This window comes from Aotus nancymaae, unplaced genomic scaffold (genome assembly GCF_030222135.1).
Source record: "Aotus nancymaae isolate 86718 unplaced genomic scaffold, 86718_ANA_hifiasm-v0.15.2.pri h1tg000099l, whole genome shotgun sequence".
In the NCBI taxonomy this organism is placed as follows: Eukaryota; Metazoa; Chordata; class Mammalia; order Primates; family Aotidae; genus Aotus; species Aotus nancymaae.
This window is the reverse complement of record NW_026988514.1, coordinates 8,427,066-8,443,228: the sequence shown is the minus strand read 5'-3', so window position 1 is coordinate 8,443,228 and position 16,163 is coordinate 8,427,066. Positions and strand designations below refer to the sequence as shown.

At 41.3% G+C, this 16,163-nt stretch overlaps 1 protein-coding gene across 5 annotated transcripts in view; it reads left to right on the top strand.

Annotated features, from left to right (window-relative positions):
* Positions 1 to 16,163, top strand: part of WDFY4 (WDFY family member 4) — a 297,793-nt gene that overhangs the window by 63,128 nt on the left and 218,502 nt on the right. For all 5 annotated transcript variants that reach the window (XM_021672243.2, XM_021672242.2, XM_021672241.2 and 2 more), the window contains one exon: positions 12,328 to 12,421. In XM_021672243.2, the coding sequence (XP_021527918.2) occupies positions 12,328 to 12,421 (94 nt within the window). The remainder of the gene's footprint in view (positions 1 to 12,327; positions 12,422 to 16,163) is intronic.

Below are 16,163 nucleotides of genomic sequence, written 5' to 3'. Positions count from 1 at the left end.
TCGGAGACAGGGTGCCCATCTCTGCCCCACCACACCTGCGTGTCCTTGGGCAGGTGGCTTCCCTCTGCTCGGCCTTCTGCAAAGTAGGTCCTCAGTCTCCAGGGAGGAGGGAAGGAGGCTGTGGGCCTTGGAGTCAGGCTGGCTTGCTCTGTGCCTTGGTGGCTGTGTTCTTTGGCCCTGCTACTTTATTTCTCTAATATTCTATCTCCTGATTCGAAGACAGGGATAATAGTATCTACACTGAGGGCTGCTGTGAGGTGAGGATTGAAGATGGTAATGGTGGTAGAGTGATCACAGCTTCTTAAGCATGTGTGTGCCAGACACTGTGCTCAGCTTTTCACAATGGACTACTCTTCAGTTCATTTAGTCTTTATGATAACTATCATTTAAGGAACATTTTTCATAACACAGAGATGACATGTTATGCAACTCCCAAAGTATATATATGGTGTCCAAAATATATCATATATCTCGAAATGTACACCATACCAAACACCCCCACACCAAACACACTACATACACATCGCACACATACATCCATACACCATACGTACACAAAACACACACACCACGCATTAAACATACACCTTCCAAGTACTGGCATACCACACACACCCACACACCACCCCTACACACCACATAGCACCTAGCATACACACATGAATACACTCCACACATACCACCTATATACCTGCATACACGCAGCACATGGCACTCACAAATACCACACATACACATATACCACATATCCACACTACAGACACACACCCCTCGGCAGCCCATCATCCACAGTGCAGGTCTGGAGGTGAAAGTGGAGCGGGAGCAGGGTCAGACTGTGGTGGGCCTTGCTAAACCCTACACGAGACCATTTCACTTTTATTTCAGTTTTACCCTATAGGCAATGTGGAGCTAGGGCGGTCTCTGGGCAGGGCTGTGGCATCATGGGGTTACAGGTTATGAGGACTGCTTTACAACTGGGGCTGTGTGCAGGGCATCTCTTCTCCTTGTTGCTTCTGCCTTACCATATGGCTTCCATCAGCCCCTGCCAGGCCTCGCAGGCTGACTTTTATTCCTTATGTCAGCCAAGGGAGCAACCTCCGTCACCTTTACCTTGAACTTAAGTTGTGGCTATAACTTATAACCCTAAGGGGACATCGTTTCAACAGGAATGCGGTGTGCTCCAGGCAATGCTTAAGTATTCAGGGAGCACTCTGGAGGCCAGAGCCCTTAAACACTCACTCCTCTGGCTCTGCTGCTGAGCGTCCTGCAGCTTTATCCTAATCATTCCTGTTGAAACAATGTCCCCTGCGGGTATGGATTGTATCTGTCACTTAAGTTTGTTAGAGGTAATTGTCGTGAGTTTGATGTTTCAGACCCTGGGGAAGGGTGGGGACAGTGCAGTTCCTGAGCGGTTCACATGAAGGCCACACTGGTCTTTGGAAGGCACAGATGTGACCCTGTCATTCACACTCGGAAGCCTCCAGTGCTTCCCCATGGTTCCCAGGAGGGAATCAGACATTGCGAACGTAGGCCACACAGTCCTGAGGGTCCTACCTGCCCATGGCATCACTGGACTAGCACCTTGCAGCCATGTTTCAGACTCAGATTTCATATATGCCCTTTACTCTACCTGGGATGACTTTCCTTCTTCACTCTGCCTGAACAGTTGCTTCTTGCTTTTGTCTCAGTTTAGATGTCACTTCTTCCAAGAAGCCTGCCCTGCCTGCCACATCCCCATCCTGTGGGCCAAATCAGATCGCACTACCTCGTATGTCCTCAGCACCTCAGCACTGATCACAGTGCAAGTCAATCATTAATTGTGTAACCTCCTTGGTTTCTTATTTATTTGGTGCACATTTGCCCACTTGAGCATATCTGAAACCAGGATGTTTCTATTTAAATGGATGCCATAACCTATAACCCATCCATTAAAATTGATGCCAAGGACATGAGCTACTTAAGTTGTCTCTTCCCCATCTGCTAACAAAGCTACTGTACATCTCTTGATCTTTGGCTTCTTACCATGGTGGAAACAAGATGGTTGTTAAATTTCTTTCTTCTGCTTCAGCAATCAGGCCCATGTGAGCATGGACTGGGTCTGTAGCTCCCAGTCTACATCAGGGACCCCCATGAATGGTCACTGAGTAGAATATGGGTATGAATGAATTGAAATGGGCAGGACAGGAGGAAAGGCAGGGAGGGTTGGCAAGGCAGATAGTCTTGGGCTGTCATGCCTGGCATCCTGAAGACACCTGATGTGCAGTGGTCCTGCAACTGCTTCAGATGTGGCTGCTCCTGCCTGCTCCTCTCCTGGGCTCCCACTTCACAGAGACATGAGTGGAGCATCATGCTTGTGTAGTGAGTGCTCTGGCAAGGGCAGCCCCAGAAATTGAGAGGATACAGAGAAGTACACCTAAGGAAGTCTGGGGAGGTCAGCGAGGCATTCCTGGATGAGGAGAACACTGAGCTAAACATTGAAAGATGGGAGTTATCTGGGCTGAGATGGGTTGAGGAGGCATAAAGGTGAGACTCAAAATCAACTGTCTTGAGTAAGATTTGTTCTAGCCTTCTGTAGGCATTGCTCGGACTTTGAGCTGTAGTAGGGCTTTAAGCTATAGGGATGAATGGGCAGAGATGATGGAGAGAGGCAAAGGAGCTGTTAGTCCCTCCTTTCAGGGATGACAGTAGCTTGAACAGGAGAACGTTTTGATAACATTTAGGATATAACTTTGCCTGGCCTTGAAAACCAATTTGATGAGAGTGTGTGAGAGAGAGGGGTTGCTATCAGCCCCTGAGAGAGAAGCCTTGGAGGTTTGGAAGAGGATGGTAGCTGTCTGGAGTAATCAGCATGGACTGCCCAAATGAGACCATTTTGCTTTTAATTTTCTAATGCATCCCTCAAGTATCCACAGGCCTTAGTTACAGGCGATAGGTATTAATCTTGCTCCCTGAATTTTGACAGAGGGTTGCCGATAGGGGCCAGTCTGACTTCCATATCTAAGCAGGACAAATACCAGGATTGGAGCTGCCATCCTGTCTGACGTGCAGCTGCTGTGGGTGGCAGGATTTGATAGCCAAGCTCAGGGGCTGTGTGACATAATGAGGCTTCACTGGTTCACATCCTGGAAAGCCCCCTAGGTTTCTTCAAATGAGATGCAAACTTTGGCCAAGCATCCCTTACACCACCACTGGCTCCTAAAGATACAGGTACTTTGAGATTTGCACTTTTGATTACAACTTTCTGTTGTAGCCACAGGTCCCTTGTGAGATACAAGCCATCTGGGAACACCAGGTCAGGTGGGGGATCAGTGACTGCCCTCCTTGGGATCTAGAACCTTGTCTTCGTTCCTGCTCTGTCCATCCCTACCTTACAACAATGCTTCTCACAGTGTGGCCTGTAGACCACCTGCATCAGAATCCATTGTAGAGTTGCACAAAAATATAGTTGTGTAAACTAGATTTCCTGATTCACAATCCCTGGGGCTGAAATTTAGGGCTCTGTTTTTAAAAAGGTCCTCTTGTTATTTGTAAGCACATTAAAGTTTGAGAACTGCCGCAGGTGCTAGACATCTTTTTCTTTAATTTTTTTTTTAGAAACTTAGCTTTATTCACAGAGGTGAAATTCACAGAACATAAACTTAACTATCTTAAAGCAAACAATTTCATAGAATTTAATGCATTCACAGTGTTGTCCAAAGACCACTTCTATCTAATTCAAAACATTGTTATCATCCCAAAAGGAAAACTCATACTAATTCCCATTCTTTTCTCCAGTCCCTGGGCTACCACCAAGCTGTTCTGTGGATTAATGTATTCTGGATAAATCATGTATCTTGGAATCATATAATAGGTGGCCTATGGTGTCTGGCTTCTTTCAAGTAGCTTAATATTTTTGAGATTCATTTACATTGTAACATTTATCAGTACTTCTTTCCTTTTTATGATAAAATAATATTCCATTGCATGGGTACATACCATAATTTGTTTATCCATTCATTTGTTGATGAATATTTGGGTTATTTCCTTTGGTTATTGTAATTAATGCTGCTATGAACATTCTATGAACATGCTATGTTCATGTATTTATTTGAGTACTTGTTTTGAATTCTTTTGATTATCTAGGAGTAGAATTTTAGTTCAAATGGTAATTCTATGTTTAACTTTCTGAGGAACTGTCAAACTGCCTGTTTTCACAGCAGCTGCACCAATTTTGCATACCCACCAGCAATATAAGAAATTTTCAATTTCTCCACAGGCTTGCCAATATTTATTTGCCTTTAAGAATTTTTTTTAGCTATTCTAATGGATGTGGAGTGTTATCTTATTGTGATTTGTGATTTTGATTTTCATTTCTCTAATGGCTAATAATGTTGAATTTTTTATGTGCTTTTTGGCCATTTGTATATTTTTTTTGGGGGGAAATGTCTATTCAAGGGCTTGGGCCATTTTTAAATTCGATTGTTTCTCTTTTTGTTGCTAAGTTGTATGAATTCCTTATATGTTGTGGCTACTAGACTCGTAAGAAATATGATTTGCCAATATTCTCTCTCATTCTGTAGGTCGCCCTTTCACTTTCTTAATAACGTCCTTTGATACACAAAAGTTTTCAGTTGTGATGAAATCCAATTTATCCGTTTTTTTCCTTCTTTTGCTTGTGTTTTTGGCATTATATGTAAAATTCCAATGCCAAATCCAAGGTCATAAAGATTTACCACTGTGTTTTCTCCTAAAATTTTTGTTTTGGCTCTTGTGTTTAGATCATTAATTCATTTTGAGTTCGTTTTTGTATATGGGAAGAGGTCAGGGTTCGACCTCATTCTTTTGCTTATAGCTATTCAATTGCTCTGCTACTATTTGGTGAAGAGTCCCTTCTTAAATTGTCTTTGGACCCTTGTTGAAAATCAAGGGGCCATAGATAGGTGAGTTTGTCTATGGATTCTCAATCCTATTTCCTTGGTCTCTAGATTTATCCTTATGCTAGTTCCACTCTGTTTTTGATTATGTAGCTTTGTAGTAGGGTTTGAACTCTGGAAATGTGAGTTGTCCAACTTTATCTGTCAAAATATTGTTTTGGCTTCTTAGGGTTTCCTACAATTCCCTATGAATTTGAGGAACAGTTGTCACCATCTTGCATGATGCTAGCTGTAGGCTTTTCATAAATGCCCTTTATCATGCTGAGGAAGTTATTATCTATTTCTAGTTTTTGGAGTGTTTTTATGATGAAAGAGTGTGGGATTTTGTCAAATGCTCTTTATGAGTCAAATCAGATGATCATCTGGTTTTTTGCCTTTGTCTATTAATGTGGTGTATTTTGTTGATTGGTTTTCTTATGTTGAACCACTCTTGCATTTCTAGTATAAATCATACTTGGTCATGGTATATAAACCTTTTAATATGCTATTGAATTTAGTTTGCAAGCATTTTGTTTAGAATTGTGCATGTATGTTCATAAGGGACATTGATCTCTTAGATATTGGTAGCTTTTTTTTTTCTGTATTGTGTTTGTGTGCCTTCAGTATCAGAGTGAAACTACAGACTTCCTTACTGGTCCTGGAATATACCAGACATACTCCTACTTTGGGGCTTTGCAATGGCTCTTCCCTTGCTTGAAATGCTTTCCCCATGGATGTCTGCATCCCCTCTTTCAGTTTTACCCTTCTTAAAGAGGCCAAGTGTGCCACTCAAATTAAAAGTGCAATTTACTCTCTTTCTCTGTACAAGCATTCTCAATTCTCCTTTCTTTGCTCTTCTTTTTCTCAATAGCACTTACCATTTCATATTTATTATCATATTACTATGTTATATATTAATGTATTTTATTATATATAATTATTATTTTTAACTGATTTATTATGTTTATCTTTTTTGAGGGGGGACTGAGTCTCGCTCTGTCACCAGGCTGGGTGCAGTGGCGCAATCTTGGTTCACTTCAACCTCTGCCTCCCGGGTTCAAGCGATTCTCCTGTTTCAGCCTCCCGAGTAGCTGAGATTACAGGCATGCACCGTCATGCTTGGCTAATTTTTGTATTTTTAGTAGAGACGGGGTTTCACCATGTTGGCCAGGAGAGTCTCAATCTATTGATCTTGTGATCTGCCCACCTTGGCCTCCCAAGGTGCTGGGATTATAGGCATGAACCCCCGCTCTAGGTCTATTATGTTTATCTTTATGTCTACACCCTTCTCCGGTAATGGGTTTTAGTTTGTTTAGTTTACAGATGTATCCAGAGTGCCTCAATAGTGCCTGGAAAATAATAAAAGGTCACTATTTGCTCAGTTGGTTTAAATAAATTACCCCAAATGACAAGAAACACTCCTGAGCTCCTTAACTACTCTGAGGACTGAAAACAATCTCACTTTGCATGTGAGAGCAGCAGGATGGGCACAGTGTTGGAAAATCAGGTGTTTGTAATTTGGGATTAGCCTATAGTTTAATATTATTATTTCAATTTACATACAGTAAAAGTCTCTTTTTTGGCCTACAGTTCTATGGGTTCTAATTCATGTGTAGAGTCACATGACTACCACAATCAAGAAACAGAACAGTCCTATCACCTGGAATAGCTCCCAGATATTTTCTCACATAGTAAAACCTTTTTTCCATGCCATCCTAACAACCACAGATCTTTCCCTACAGTTTTGTCTTTCCAGAATACCATACATGGAAGCATACATGTGTAATCTTTTGAACCTTGTTTCTTTCATGCAGCATAAGGCCTTTGAGATTCACTCATTTTGTGTGTATCAGTAGTTCATACATTCCTGTTGCTGAGTAGTTTTCCATAGTAGAGAGGCAAACGTTTTCTCCCAGCCTATAGCTTGTCTATTCATCTTTAAACAGGGTCTTTCACAGATTGAAGGTTTTGAATTTTGATGAAGTCCAATTCAACATTTTTTTCTTTTATGGATTTTGCCTTTATGGCATATCTAAGATCTCTTTGCCTAACCCATGGTCATGAGGATTTTCTCCTGTGTTTTCTTCTAAAAGTTTTACAGGTCTATAATCCATTTTGAGTTCATTTCTGTACAATGTGTGAGGTTTAAGTTGAGATTCATTTGTTGTTGTTTGTTTTTGCATACGGATGTCTAATTCTTCCAATGCCGTTAGTTGAAAATATTATCTTTTTTCCATTGAATTGTCTTTATAACTTTGTAAAAATGAGTTAGCCATATTTATATAGGTCTTTGGACACTATTTCATTTAATTGACTTACGTGTCCAGCTTTTCACCAGTACTGTCTTGATTACTGTAACTTTGTAAAATATCAAATGAGAGCTCTTCAAAGTTACTCTTTCTTCTCAAATTTGCTTTGTTGATTTCAGTTCCCTTATCTGTGGCTGTCCTGGTACCATATAAATGTTAATGATCAGCTTGCCTATATCGACAAAAGTTTCTACTGGGATTTTTATTGGAATTGCATTTAATTTATAGATCAATTTGGAGAAAATTGACAATTTAACTATATTAAATCTTCAAACACAAATATAGTGTGCTTTTCTGTTTATTTAGATCTTTAATTGTTTTCATAAAAGTCTGTTGTATTTAGTGTAGCGCCTGCACATTTTTTTAGATTTATACCCGAGTCTTTTGTTGACCACACTTCCAAATGGTATTTAAACTTTTTTGGTTTCTAATTTTTCACTTCTAGTGTTTAGGAACATGATTAACTTTTGTATGTCAAATATTATTCTGAGACTTTGTTAAATTTAATTATTTGTTCTAGAAGTTTTCTTTTTCTGTGGATCTCTTGGGATTGTCTATGAAGACAATCGTGTCATCTGTGACTAGTGCAAGTTTTTGATATTCCTTTCCAATCCGTATGTTCCAGTATTACGTCCAACAGCACTGGAGAGACCCTTGCCTTGTTCTTAATCTTAGGGAGAAATTCTTCAGTCTTTGCCACTGAGTGTAACATCAACTATGGGATTTTTGTAGATGCCCATTATTAGGTTATAAACAATTCCTTTGAATTTACTGAGTTTTTTTTTAAATCATGAGCAGATTTTGAATCTTTCAAATGCTCTTTATGCATTAAATGATACTACTATGTGATTTTATTAATATGGATCATGTTGACTGATTTTTGAATATTGAACCTACCTTGCATTTCTGGGATAGTCCAATTGGCCATAGTGCCCTCATTATTTTATATATAGCTAGATATTATTTGCTGATCATTTGTTGAGAATTTTGCACCTATGTTCGTTAGGGATACTGATGTGGTTTTTTTATACTGTGTTTTTCTGCTTTCAATATCAGGGTAATTCTGGCTTTATAAAGTGAATTGGGAAGCGTTCTGTTCTCTTGTATTTCTTGAAAGTAGTTGTGCAGAACTTATGTTATTTCTCTTTTAATGTGTGGTAGAATTTGCCACTGAAAACTCTGTGCCTGAAGTTTTCTTTGTGGGAAGGTTTTTAGCTACATATGCAGTTTTTGTAATAGCTATAAATGATTTAGGTAACTCATTTCTCCTTGATGAGTTTGGGAGTTTGTGGCTTTAAAGAAAACTATTTGGAAGTAGTTTGTGACTTTGAAGGAACAATTACTGAGAGGAGAGTGTTGAAGACTCCAAATATAATTGTGAATTTGGCCATTTAATCGAAGTTGTCAACTGTATGTGTACAGAGTTATTTGCAGCATTTTCTTATTATCTTTTTAATATCCGTGGGGTCTGTAGCAGTACTCTTTCATTCCTGATATTGATTATCTGTGTCTTCTTCCATTTTCTTTGTTAGGTTAGCTAGCGACTTTTCAATTTTTAAAATGTTTTCAAAGAATCAGATTTTTTACTTGTTATTTTCTCTATTATTTTTTGGTTTTTAATTTCATTAATTTTTCTTTCTTTATTATTGTATGCTATCTGCTCACTCTGGGTTTATTTTTCTCTTTTTAAAAACAGTATATTCGTGTGGAAGCTTAGATTGTTGATTTGAGACCTTTTTTCTTTTGTAATGTAAGCATTTAATTCTATGAATGTCTCTCTAAGCACTGCTATGGCAGCATTCTACACATATTTCTACACATTCTTTAAAACTTAAGGCCAAAATATTTTAAAATTTTTCTTAAAACTTTATCTTCGGCCCATAAGTTATTTTAATTCCCAAGTACTTGGTGATTTTAAAGTTATCTTTCTATTATTTGTCTTTAATTTAATTCTGTATGGCCAGAGAATATACTTTGTATGACTTTACCTATTTGAAATGTTTTAAAGTTTCATGATCCAAGTTTGTTGTATAGCCTATTTTGACAAATATTCCTTGGGAAATATTTGAGAAGAATATATATTCTGTAGTTGTTGGGAGGAATGTGTTATAAATGTCAGTTACATCAGTTGGTTGGTGGTGCTGTTCAGTTGTATATGTTTGGTGATTTTCTGTTTACTTTATCAATTACTGAGAGAAGAATGTTGAACTCTCCAACTATAATTGTGGATTTGGCCATTTGTCCTTTCAGATCTGTGAGTTTTTCTTTATGAATTGTGATGCTCTGTTGTAAAGTGCAAACACATTTGGAATTGTTATGCCTCCTTTAATCATCAAGTCACATAATCTGTTTTTATTCTGAGTCATTTTCTTTGCTTTGAAGTCTATTTTCCCTGATATGAATAGAGTCACACCAGGTTTCTTTTGATTAGTGTTAAGATGGTATAAATTTTTTTATCCTTTACTTTTAATCTATCTATATCACAATATTTAATGATGGCATATAGCTTCATTTTTATTTCTTTTCATTCTGACAATATGTGGCCATCAATTTTTCACTTAACTTTTCTACTTAACTTTTAACAGTCTACTTAGAATTAACATTTTACTATTTCAAATGGATTATAGAAAGCTTACCTCTATGCAGTTTCCTTCATGCTTCCTTATTCCTTTATCCTTCCTATTATTTTTGTTGTGGCTGTCTTATGTATTGCATCTAATACAATGTCACTTTCAACCATCATACCTAAATTTAAGAACTCAAGAGGAGAACAATAATAGTGTATTATATTTATCCAAATATTTACCATTTCTGTTGCTCTTTCTTCATTCCTGAAGTTTTCTTTCATTATTTTATTATTATTTTCCTACCATCAGAATAACTTTTTAAACTATTATTCTTAGAACAAGTCTTACGCTGAGAATCTGTCTTCCTTTATCTGGGAATGCACTTATTTTGCCTTCATTCCTGAAGCAAATGGATATGGAATTCTGTGTGTACTTTTGTAGCACTTTAAAAATGTTGTTTCTCTGACTTCTGTTTCCTTATGAGAAAATCCACAGTCATTCAAATTGTCGTTCCCCTAAATGTAATGTGTTTTTTTTCTCTGGCTGCTTTCAAGATTTTTAAAATTGTCTTTAGGGCTCAGCAGTTTGATTATGCTGTGTCTGGGCATAATTTTTTTTGTTTGTTTATTTTATTTAGGTTTTGCTAAGCTCCTTGAATCTTTAAGGTTATATATTTTACCCACTTTGAAGAAAGAAGCACTAAAAACTTCTCAAACACTTTTTCTTTTATACCATACTCTTTCTCCTCTCCTTCGAGGATTCTAATGACAAAAATGTTAGATCCTTTGTTATACATGACCTTGAGTCTGTTTTTAATTTTAGTAATCTTTTTCATTTTTGTTGTTCAGATTAGGCAACTTCTATTACTCCATCTTCATACTCAGAGACTCTCCTCTCATCTCATTCCTCTATTGTTCTCATTCAGTGAGTTTTAGAAAATTTCAGTTGTTGTATTTGATTCTTTTTTTTTTTTTGCTTTCATTTCTTTATTGAAACTTTCTATTTTTCATTTACTTGAAAAATGTTCCCTCTTACTTCTTGGATTTGGGTTAAAAACTGGTTCAAGAGTTTTGTCTGATAGTTCCAAAGTCTGTGACATCTCAGCATTGTATCTGTTGGTTGTCTTTTTCCATGTGAGATGTTGAGACTTCTCTGGTTCATTCTATGTTGAGCAATTTCAGATTGTATTCTGGACATTTTGAATCTTATCTTATGAATTCTGGCCCTTGTTATCATCTTGTAGAGAATGTTGATGATTTTTTTTTTAAGGCAGGGAACTAGCCCACTTAGGTTCAGGTTGCAAATTTCTGCCCACCTTCCCTGGACTATCTGGTTCCAGTATCAGTTCAGTTTTCAAATACTTTGCAGGGAGATTTGATGTGCACCCACTTGCCTCATGCAGTAGCTGTTTTTGCATGGTGGTTTACCTTCTAGTTAGGGCCAGATGCACATGCACAGTCAGAACTGAGACCAGCGGTTAATACACAACTTTGTGGTTACACTTTCCTCAGCTTTCTCTTCTTCATCCTCATCTTAATATTTGCAGGGGTCCTTCCCTGTTCTGTCTAGAAAGTTGGAGCTTTGGTTTTTCTGTTCTTCCCTGGATGACTGGTATGTGTCTGTGGGGCCACCCAGTAAGGAGAGAAAGGGAGAAAACAGCAATGGGGATTTCACCTACACTCTTGGGACTACAGTTCCTCTGGTCAGAGAAAAAGTTTCTTTTCACTGAGAGTTTTAGAGCCTGCCTGGCTGCTGCTGCTGTTGCTGCTGGTGAGGAAATTGCCTGAAAAAAGGATTGGGAAAGAATGGAGAAACCAAACAAAGAAAATCCCAGGGGATTTCCTCTATGCTCTGTGACCTGTAGAACCTCCTCCTGCTCCTCAGACCAGAAATGGAAGACTTCTCTTGGAGCTCTTTCCATTATGTCTATACATGGTGCACAGTTGTGAGTTTTTGGCTATCTGTGAGTTCACACCAGGGGATGCTGCAGGGGGGAAGCCCAGGAAACTCATTGCCAGTTCATGATGCTTGAGTTTGGTCTCCTTCTCTGCTACCATTTACTTTCCAGAGTCCTCCAAGAGAGCTGCTCTATGAGTTCTATGACTTTTAGTTGCATTCAGTATTCAGGGGATGGGACACAGCCAAGTGTGCTTACACCATCTTGAAAGGACCCGGAAGCCCATGTGTGTGTGTGTGTGTGTGTGTGTGTGTGTGTGTGTGTTCAATATGAAATCAGAGCTTCTCAATCTCCCACATATCTGGAGGGAAGGGAAGAAAACCAGGGAATTAACTTCCTTGGCATCAATTATGGGTCAGGCACTGTGCCTTAGAGCACAAAGCATTATTCAATGACTGGAGGGGAAAGTGTGGTATTGTCAATGCCATTGTACAGTTGGGGGAAATTCGGCTTGATGGAGTAGTTCAACGTCATCTAGGTAATAAGCGGTAGACGGGATGTGTACCATGATCTGTCTTAGAAAGAAAGATCCAGGGAGCTCAATGAAAAGAGAAAGTAACTGGAAGCCCATGTCTGATGTCTGGCTCTCCCTCTCTCTGCAGGATGGAGGAAGGTGATGCTGCGATCATGCATCCTGGGGTCGTGTGCATCATGGTGAGGCTGCTGCCTCGGTTGTACCACGAAGATCACCCACAGGTACCTGGTGTTGAATACGCATGTTTTGTCATCTTCACATGACTGATCTCTTAAATGTCTCTGCCCCAAGACACCTATTTCCTTTTGCCTGTGTCCTCAGTGCCCTGCGTTAGCAGAGCTCCCCGTGAGAAACTCCTATAGTGGGAAAGTACCAGGGTGTCCTGGACCCTTGATTGAGTTGTAAGCCCACCCTTGCAAGGTCACCCAAAACAGATCACTTCTGTTGACAAAGTGACCTTCTAAGAACAACAGCCAAACCAAAAACAACTGAAAATAATTGAACCATCATGAAGCAAGTCCCAGGGGTAAGCTCAGCACCGGGCATTGGTGGGAAGGCCTTTGCTCCCTGGCATGTTCATCCCTCTCCTGGATGCTGGCTGAGATCCTGGCCCTGTGCTCTGTGCAACTCATGTACAGCTAGCAAGATGAGCATAGACACTGTCCACAGAGTCTGCCTCTGTGATGGGGATGAGGAGGTAGTGACAGCACAGACAGACTAAATAGATGAGCTCACAAATGAATATATAATTACAAATTGCAACAAGTGATAGTATAGGGAAAAAACAGGGTGCTGAGGAAGAAGAATGGGAATGGAGGTGGGGACAGACCTTATTAATCTAATTTAGATAAAGGGGTGGGGCTGGTCGGGAAGCTCACACCTGTAATCCCAGCACTTTGGGAGGCCTAGGTGGGCAAATCATGAGGTCAGGAGATTGAGACCATCCTGGCTTACATGGTGAAACCCCATCTCTACTAAAAATGCAAAAATTAGCCAGATGTGGTGGCACGCACCAGTAGTCCCAGCTACTCGGGAGGCTGAGGCAGGAGAATTGCTTGAACCCGGGAGGCAGAGGTTGCAGTGAGCCAAGATTGGGCCATTGCACTCCAGCCTGGGTGACAGAGTAAACCTTTGTCTCCCCTCCCCACTACCAAAAAAAAAATGGGTGGAGGTCAGGGAAGGCATCTCTAGATGGTGACATGCAAGCAGAGTCCTGAAGGGTGAGTAGCTAGTATGAACTGGGTGGGAAGGAGCCTGCTGCTAGTGGCTAGGGCAGGAGCAAATTGGGAGAGCCAAGACCGAGGGCTCCCTGGTCAGGCGATGATGGGGACAATGGGGCATGCAGGCAGATTCTGGGAGCCTTGCCAGTGTATGTGATAACAAGAAGCCTCTCTCACGTGAGTGGAGGGCGACACAATCAGATTTTGTATTAAAAATGTTTCTTTGGCTGCTTGGTGGAGAACGGACAGGGAATGAGGTTTGAGGGGAAGGAGGCTCTGCCTGCAGTCCAGGTGATGTGTGGTGATAGCTGGATTAAGGTGGTGTCTGTGGGAAGGTGCGAAGAAAGGAATCGAGAGACCTGTTATGAGGCAGAATCACAGGCTTCCGAGAAGAGGAGGCTAGAGGTAACGGGAAGACAAAGAGTCAAGGCGACTCAAGTGTCTATCCTGGCAGAACTAACAACCCCCTTGCGGAGAGGCAAACTGGTGTGGGTGAGGGCGTGGACTAACAGAACAAGACAAAGTTGGAGTCTGCACTCTCAGGATAAAGAGTACATACCTTAGAATAAATACCTTAGAAGTTCCAAGAAGGAGCCGGGCAGAGTTGAGGAAGACCTGGGAAGTGCACCACTTCAGGTCTATCAGCAGCAGAGGAAAGGGGATTCATTGGCTTGAGCAGCTACTCTGTCCCAGGCTGATGCTTGGCCCTTTCTTGGCTTATTTAATCCTCTTGCAGTTTTTTTTGTTTATTTTGTTTTGTTTGTTTTTTTGAGACAAGTCTCGCTCTGTCGCCAGGCTGGAGTGCAGTGGTGCGACCTCGGTTCACTGCAACTTCTGCCTCCCGGGTCCAAGCAATTCTCCTGCCTCAGCCTCCCAATTAGCTGGGATTACAGGCATGTGTTACCACACCTGACTAACTTTTTTGTATTTTTAGTAGAGATGGGGTTTCACCATATTGAGCCAGCTGGTCTCGAACTCCTGACCTTGTGATCGGCCTCCCAAAGTATTGGGATCACAGGCATGAGCCATCGTGCCTGCTGTCTTGCAGTTTTTTCAAGGGCATCATTGCTTGCACTTTAACCACTGGGGAAACATGGGTTCAGACAATGCACATGACTCTCAAGGATGCCCAGTTGTGGACTTGGTAGAATGTGGTCTTACCTTGGGGCAGGCCTCCTGGTCTTCCCTGCACATAGAAGTGGTTTCTGGAGGATGAACAGCGGGGCCTGGCACTCCCAAGAAGCAACGAGAGGTCCAGCTTTGCTGTGTCCAGGAGTTCAGAAGGAGGCAACACATTTGGGGAAGAAATGACTACTAGTTTGCATTATTAGTCACAGCCTAAAAATGACAGTGACCTCATAAAAACATTGCAAGTCCTCTGAGATCAGTGAGAAAAGTGTAGTGGCAGAGCAGAAGCTCTGGGACAGCACCTGTTTCCGGGAAAGGAAATCTGTAATGTTCGGCACAGGTGTTAAGAAAAGGCCGGGTCACCTGGTTTCATGTCTCTGTGTCCCTTTCTTGGGGACTGGACTTCTTGTTCCAGCTCCTGTCCCCCTGCTGGAGAGTGATGGTAAAGTGCTGTGAAGCCAATGGCAGAGATAGACATAACAGTGAGATCTGGGAAAGGGATAGGCTGGGATAAACTGGGATAGAAAGTTAACAGTATCCATGTCATTTCTCATGGTTCTGTGGGTCAAGAATTCAAAAGGGCACAGCAGGCGTGGCCTGTCTCCTCCACATGATGCTGGCGGGGTTGGCCCTCCCAGGATGACCCCTTTAGCCACAGAGGTGGCACCTCAGCAAAGCTGGCTCCCTGGCCAGGGGCTCTTAAGCTGGCTTAGGTGAATGGTATACCTAGACCTTGGTTCAAGCTGTCAGTGGGTTCCTGGGGTCTCCTCCACATAACCCTTTCCATCTGGTCTCTGCCTGTGTACCTCTACACAGACTCTTCAGCAGGGCACACGGCAGCTTCTGGCCCCGACAGGCACAAAAGCAGGAAAAGCCTAGGAAAATCCAGCATTGGTCAAAGTTAAGGGGCTCAGCTTAGACTCAGTGGGAGGGAACATAGCCCCTTCTACTGTGAGGGGTAGCAGGTGTGTGTAGGTGAGAGAGGCCTGTGGGGAAACATCTTTAAAGATCAGTTACTGTAATTACCTTACTCATGTAACAGATGGGTAAAAACATTTGACCCCCAAGTCCTATTTGGAGACCGTGAATTACCTAGATTCTGGGACCTTACATTCTTTACCTTGGTATTTAAGCCAGGACCTACCTGGGGCAATATGGAGACTATTACACATTAGGGAGCACCTCTGTGCCAAGAATGCTGTTTCTTCAATCTTCACAGAAACCTTTTGAAGTCCATGAGATGCTCCCCATTATGCAGGTACTTGGGGCTCAGGAAAATGGTTTGACTTCCTAAGATTGTGGTGATGGTGATGGGAAGATCTGAAACACCACTGGCCCAAGCTTAAGACATGTTGGATGAATGGGTCTCTGATCTTTGCAGCTCTCACAGAATGCAGGGTCATGCATTCTGGGCATGGCACACCTTCCTAGGTACAATGGCCTTACTGTGAGGGCATCGGGCTTCCTTAGCTATATTTCATACAATGCATCGTACTTGGAATTGGAAAGACACAGCCAGTGGTCTGGGTGGTCTGAGCAGTCAAACAGTTGCTGATGGATGCATTCTGTAAAAATCCACTGCAGCGGTGTCTGATGAAGTGACGGAGTGGACAGT